The sequence below is a fragment of the Monopterus albus genome, unplaced genomic scaffold (assembly GCF_001952655.1).
Source record: "Monopterus albus unplaced genomic scaffold, M_albus_1.0 scaffold2.1, whole genome shotgun sequence".
NCBI lineage: Eukaryota > Metazoa > Chordata > Actinopteri > Synbranchiformes > Synbranchidae > Monopterus > Monopterus albus.
This window is the reverse complement of record NW_018127882.1, coordinates 1,138,771-1,145,724: the sequence shown is the minus strand read 5'-3', so window position 1 is coordinate 1,145,724 and position 6,954 is coordinate 1,138,771. Positions and strand designations below refer to the sequence as shown.

At 43.3% G+C, this 6,954-nt stretch overlaps 1 protein-coding gene across 1 annotated transcript; it reads left to right on the top strand.

The window, feature by feature from the left end:
- The first annotated feature begins 356 nt into the window (after positions 1-356).
- stc2a (stanniocalcin 2a) lies at positions 357-6,954 on the top strand. The gene is made up of 4 exons (XM_020596437.1): positions 357-730; positions 2,755-2,897; positions 3,572-3,783; positions 4,010-6,954. Exons 1-4 carry the CDS (start codon positions 595-597, stop codon positions 4,371-4,373), a joined length of 855 nt encoding a protein of 284 aa, XP_020452093.1. The 5' UTR covers positions 357-594; the 3' UTR covers positions 4,374-6,954.

Sequence of the window (6,954 nt, the reverse complement as noted above, 5' to 3'; positions counted from 1 at the left end):
TATGGCAAAGACATGTTGATTTTTACTCTGGCATGTGTAAAAAACAAGCAGCAACTGTGAGATATCTTGCAATATATGCAAATCATATGAAGTGTTAAAAGATTATCACGATGCCTACAAATTATAGGCTGGCCTTTGCAAATGTGATTTGCGAAACGCTGCTTGATCACCCCAAAGCTGTCAGTGTCAACTCACTAGTGAATATTGCTATATAGCGCCAGTTTGAAAGCAAAAAGGAGACTTTCACAGGACACTCCCCCTAGACGCTGGACGTGGATGTCTGCGTCTCTGATTGGTTGTGAAAACCCGACCGACAACACCTGCTTAACTCCTTCATCCAAATTGACACCCGGGGCTCTGAGAAATATAGGCAGCATCCTTTCCAGCTCATGCGTTCAGTCCCACAGCTGGCTCAGAAGACACCAAGCCGCAGCTGCGCTGATCACTGATCCAGAGCGAACCCTCACGCACATCCACACACACACACACACACACACATACACACTCTCTCTCTCCCTCTCTCTCTCTCTCTCTCACACACACACACACACACAGCGGGATCTTTGCTGGGAATCGAAGCGCGCTGTCGGAGAGATGTTGGTCAAACTGGCCGTGGTGCTGCTGGTTTTGTCAGTGTTGGAGCAGGTGGGATCGGATAATATCGATATTCATGACAGTCCCCCGGAGAAGCCTTCGAGCCAGAAAGGACGCCTCTCCTTGCAGAATACAGGTACGAAATAAATGTCAACAAGGATAAGAATGTGGAGATTCTTGGTTGTTGCAATTGTTCACACATCCTACGTGAGGTTTGCCCGGACACGTGCTTCTGTGGTTACAAATTCAACTGTGCGGTGGTGATTTCTGCAGTCCGCTGTTTTAAACTTAAATCCCGGTGCTACTGTGCACACCAGTGGGCCGTTTCTATGCTCAGAAAGACGATATCTTGTAAATACTCTCAGTCTGAAATTCAATATGTTAGTAAACTATTAATAGAATGGCATAAGGCAATAGGCTAGGTAATGTATACGGCATCGCATCTAGGTGTGCGTGCGCGCTGGTGTGTGCAGGAGCTATAGGTAACAGTTTCAGTCTTTTATTTTTATTTTTTAATTGGGGTTTTGCATTTGTTGTGTAGGCTGTCTCGTTATATGAATGTTGGGTGATGTGTTCAGTAAGGTTAGTAATGATTGTGTGGTTGCCGGACAGTGCTGAAAGCAAGCTGGAGTTCATTTATTGAATAAATCCTTTGGGGAAATTGTGCTTACATACCCTAAACAGATCTGTGTGATTTACCCAATTAACACAAAGCCCTAATATCACTTCTGGCTGCTGCCTTTTCTCTGGAAAATGTCCTTAGTATTCGCCGACTTATCCCCATACACGGCATGACTTGAGCCACACCGTGAGAACTTGTGTCAAAATATCAGAGTAGAATTTTTTTTTTTTTTTAATTTTGCTTCCACGCTGAAAAACGGGACAAAACCAATTTCGGGTTTCACAGCAGAGAACCCCGGTAACGCCACTGTGTAATTCAATTCACGTTGCCGCCAAGCTCGTACGATCCAAGCACATTCCCGTGATGCCAAAACAAGCACTGCTTACAGCGGCTCACTTTTCCTGCACAATAAAGTTCAACTCGGTGCCTACAAACCCCGTAGCAGCTCTGTCTCTCCCGCCTTCTGCTGCCCTTCCCAACAGAGGCTCTTTGTTGACAAATGTGATTTCTAATATGTTCCCGTTTAATCCTCTGTTGATAGTGGCCAAGACAATGTCTTCTTTGCGCAATTGGTGCGCACTTCCGATTGAAAGAAATATGTTCTCACACCCATTAGCTATCACCTCCAAGACAAATCATGCCTGTAATTATTTTTTACTTAGGCCAACAGCTGGAGTTTTCATAACCAAACTGTTGGCTCCCTACATAACCTGCAATTTGCCATATTAACTTGAAAAAATAAAACACTCCTTGCGATGTCAAAAAGGATAGGCAGCAGTTTATGTGACAGGTTCCCAGCTGGTCGACAGTAGTTTGATGTTAAAAGAAAGAAATTCACTTTGTCTTGGTCATTTATTTCCTCTGTCCTCTGCTTTGTTCCTCTCCATTAATGGCTACAGTAAGAAGAAAGGGCACTGGTGATGTGCAGGAGTTGACACATAATTACATATTTCTCAAGGCTTTTTTTGCCTGTATGGCTGCTGTTGAACCCCCAGTGTAGCTAATGATGCACCTTTAATATTGTGATTTGAGTACGCAATCTCAACCTGTCTGTGAATCAAATAATGAGAGACTTGATGTACATTTAGGTGACAGACCGTAGAAATGACTGCATTTGTGTTTCCTCCACAAGTAGTCAAGGCTGTATCTGCAATGCACCATCCCCTCTCAGTGCTAGTCTGTGCAGATGGATTGTGGTGCAGAATGACACAGTAATATCTGTCATCAAGTGTTCCTCTGCAGGAACCCCTAAGCCTGGGAAATTAGTCTTCTTCTCCCCTACGCTGTACCTCTTTCTCTGTCAAGCAAAGTGCATCCGAAACAGACTGCAGGTCGTGAACACATGAAACGACCGCCTGTGTCTGTGGAAATAGCTATACGCTACAATGGCTTTGTCATTCATGCAACATTCAGAGCGAAAGTGGAGAGCTGTGCCTACAAGCCATATGGTCTTCATTGCCAACACGCCTGTAACAATCTGCTGCTGTCTCTGCTGTGAACAGATGATGCCCCTCCCTTAACCTGTTTTCTTTTTCCAGCTGAGATCCAGCACTGCCTGGTGAGTGCAGGGGATGTTGGCTGTGGTGTGTTTGAGTGCTTTGAGAATAACTCCTGTGAGATACGAGGGCTACAGGAAATCTGCCTGACGTTCCTGCACAACGCTGGCAAATTTGACTCTCAGGTATTAAGCTAGTCTTCCTGTCTGTTTGCAGAAATGGTCTAACCGGAGGCAACATTCCTTTTCCATTTTACTGGTCCGCTGTTCCACATTTGTCATCTGTGAACAGATTTTTTTTTTGCTTGTGCTGTAGTTTCTACATACCTCAATATGTATCAGCTTTTCTAGAATTACAGTGAAACAGACACTCATCAAATAATCTCTTTTTCTCTCTTGGGAAGGTCACTTCCTTCTCAGTGGACTGATACATGTACCGTTAGGCCCAAAGTGTCATGAGCCAGCTGGCTACAAGCCCAGTTAGCTCCCACTTTATACATAGCAGAGGCTGAAGCCGTGCCAAGCCAGGCCTGCCTGGGGACTCAATACATTATGTCTATAGGGCCACATACTAGGAATCTACATATAGACAACTCCAAAATATTTTGGGATAACACAATTTACAGCTATTTGTGCAGAAATGTATCTTCCCCTTCAGTATTTAACTCATTCTTATAATGTTTCTCTAATACAATCACACGTACACAGTTGAAACAGGTGTATGCCATCTCCAAAGTACCAAAACTGTTATGTGTAAGTGTTTCCTTTGGCTGATGTCTGAGCTCCTAACTGTCAACAACATCAATAGGGGGCTTTGTCTTGAGGGTTCACTTAACACACATGTCCCTGTGTGTACACAGGGGAAATCCTTCATCAAGGATGCTCTGAAATGTATGGCACACGGGCTACGGCACAAGTTCAGCTGTATCAGTAGGAAGTGTGTGTCCATTAAGGAGATGGTGTTCCAGCTCCAGAGAGAGTGTTATATCAAACACAACCTGTGCTCTGCTGCTAAGGAGAATGTGGCTGTTATGGTGGAGATGATCCATTTCCAAGATCTCTTCCCTAAAGGGTGAGTGCCTGGTCTGGACCGCATGTTTGAATGTCTCTAGGCCTGTCCCTTCTTTTTTTATCTCTGATTGTGTACCATTCTTGAACTCCTCTACTAGTTTGTACTGTTATTCCATGCATAATTGTACAGTCACATTTATTCCTGTCATTTGCATTGCATTGATGTATTGTGCTTCCAAACATTAAATCACAGGTTTCATGTGAGTAATCTGCCTCTCTCTGCCCAGTCCATATGTGGAGTTGGTGAACATACTCCTGAGCTGCGGAGAGGAGGTGAAGGAGGCGTTGACACGGAGTGTCCGCCTACAGTGTGAGCAGAACTGGGGTGCTCTGTGTGACAGCCTGAGTCTCTGCTCCTCCCTCGCCCCATCGCCCGCTGGCTCCGCTGTTGAGCAACACCGCCGCCTCTTGCCCTCCCACCCTGAACCGGAGCTTCCTCGCCTTCCACGACAAGGCGACAAGGACAAAGCCGGTAAGGCGGGCTTCAGTGCTCACCCACGTAATCGCAGTCAGGGACTGCGCCGCCAGGGTCCAGAAGCCAGAGTGGTGGCTGACCAGGAAGACCCCGAGGCCACCGACATCCGGAGGTGAAAGCACAAGAGACTATCTCAGCCTTTGCCCTTACACCATTTAAAAACCACACTTGCAGACTTGTGCACATCTCCACACAATAACACACAGAAACACCTCTATACACACACATACACACACACACACACACACACACACACACACACAAACACACAAATTCCCAGACAGACTGAGCAGAAGGAAACAGGCCCTGACCTTTCCTGTCCTTATTCCACCCTCTTCAGTCATTCCAGCAGTCCCACATGGTAAACCTGCAGGGTAATTGTGGTGTAGCCCGTACTGTTATACCAGACTGTAGGCCATTTTTTAAAACTGAGTAAAAACTGTTATCATGACTATTTCATCTTAGGACTATTTTGGGTCTAATATAACATTTCTCACATCATACTTAGTGTGAGATTTGATTATATTTGTATTATTTATTTTATTCTTTATGCAATGTTGAAATATCAAAATGTACATAGAAATATACTTATCTATATTTATATAAACATGTATAAATATAGTTACAATATGCAATACTGACATACTATATGGTGTGCTGTCTGTTGTTTTCTTCACAGTATTGCACCCATCACACATCGGTTTGTAGATATGTAACATACAACATTTGTTGTTGCAAAGTGGGAATGTATATTATAATTATAGATACTTGATGATTAAATATAAATTGTACAGGTTTCAAGTCCTGTTCTGGCACATATGAATTGTAGTGCATGATGGCCATAAAGCCAACAAACTTGTGCATTCTTAAAGTGAAAATCCACTCTAAAGAGGATGCAGATGTAAAACTATGAATATGGACAGTTATTTCACACTTGTATGTAGTGATAAGTCTGTCGTAAAGCTAGAAATACGACAGCACAGAGTGATCTCTGATGTCATCAGGGCAAAGTGACGGAGAGACTAACATAGCAGACAGTTATACGGACTCTTTTTGTTTCATAAGTATTAGTGCTACTCTGACGTGTCTCATTTGGATGCAAAAAGTGTCACATTCATTGCTAATAGAGCTTAACAAACTGTGTCTAAGTGACATTAACAATCATTGTTCTTGCTCACAAATAATAACTGAACTGTCAAAATGTTATACATTCTCCTGAGCTGGTTGTTCATCTAACCATCAGTTATCAGTGAACTGCAGGAAAGAGAGGATGCTCAGTTGAGTTTTGATGCTAAGTCCTTTCAGATGTGCAAACCACACACATCGAGGTGCCTAAACTTGTTATTGTCCACACTGACCGCTTAGCTGTGATTTAAGTGAATGGATGATACTGTGTCATGGGTAGATTTAATGTTGAGCTATTTTACAATGATGTTGAGCCACAGAAGTCTTAGATTTTGCACTTTGGATGATTGTAAGTTTGTGTTGGACTGCTGCAGGTTGACCAGGTTACCAGAGAAGTTGTCTTCAAAGCAGACCCTACTGCATATGATGTTTCAATTGAGCAAGCCTGATTTTCATTATAGTCTAGAGCACCAAGTCCTGTTCCCCACATGTTCCTGATGACCAGATTGAGCCACTTCTTTACAAGACCCACATTACCCATCACTGGTGTCCCAGTGGGCTGGAAAGAGGCTTCATAGAAACCCTTCGGATTTTTGGCCCCACCAAATTAGCCATTATTCCTCTCCGGTCCCTTACCTAGGTCAGGACAGACTTGAAGGCCTGTTATTCTACCCTTTAGAGCCGCAGGCAGCGCAGCAAGGACCCAGGAACTGGGTTAAGTCCACACACGGGGGCTCTGGCAGTAATTCCAAATGTTATATTTACTGAGGCCACCAGAGAATTCCTCTGGGCCACAGCCAAGCGCCAGCAACACAGCAGGCAGAGAGGAGTGGAGCAAGAAGGAGAGAGCCTTGTTTTTTAAATGTGATGATTCACTCAGTCTATACTTCTTCTAGTGCTCTTCTTGTCTTCCTCCTTTAGGTCACAAACACAGGTTTTTGACCATTTCAGGCCAGTCACATGTTTTAACTGTAGAAGTGAAGTTTGTGAGCACACCACATGCTGGGGACCTCTTGGTGCAAAAAGAAAATAAAACATGGTCAGATTCTGTGGCTCAGTTTTGGGGTTTTCACGTTGTTTTCCAGATGTATTTACAGTAAGGTAATGTTTTTCCTCCCAGTCATTTAGAGACTATTTTAAGCTGTAAGGGTTTGATTTATCAATAAGACCTTCAGGATTTTATTTTTTATTCTGTTGTGGAAGTTGGGACTCGTGTGACATCCCAGCACAAGACATAAGCTAATCCTATTGAGAATGTACTGTATGTGTGTAAAGTGACAATCTGTTCAGCTCTCTGTCATTAGGTTTGATATGGCTTTTTGTAAAAATGTAGTGGTCTGAATGGGTTTTCTTTGTGTATTCAGAGCAAAATAAAACTAACCATGTCTTTTGTATTGTTAGTGCTCCATCGCCACATGACATGTCCTCTGTTAAGCACAGTGACTTTGCTTTCACTATTGAAAATACAGAACATGGTCTAGAAGTTTGTAACTCACCTGTAAGACCCTGTAAGACATTGGTCATAATGATCCTAAAGATTTCTTCATACTCATGAACTCGTCATTAAAATAT

Bases quoted from the DNA above. Each gene is read 5' to 3' on its own strand.
- stc2a (XM_020596437.1), top strand. From the start codon at position 595: ATGTTGGTCAAACTGGCCGTGGTGCTGCTGGTTTTGTCAGTGTTGGAG. The intron at 731-2,754 runs GTACGAAATAAA...TTCTTTTTCCAG, and splicing joins CCTCTCCTTGCAGAATACAG to CTGAGATCCAGCACTGCCTG. The intron at 3,784-4,009 runs GTGAGTGCCTGG...CTCTCTGCCCAG, and splicing joins CAAGATCTCTTCCCTAAAGG to TCCATATGTGGAGTTGGTGA.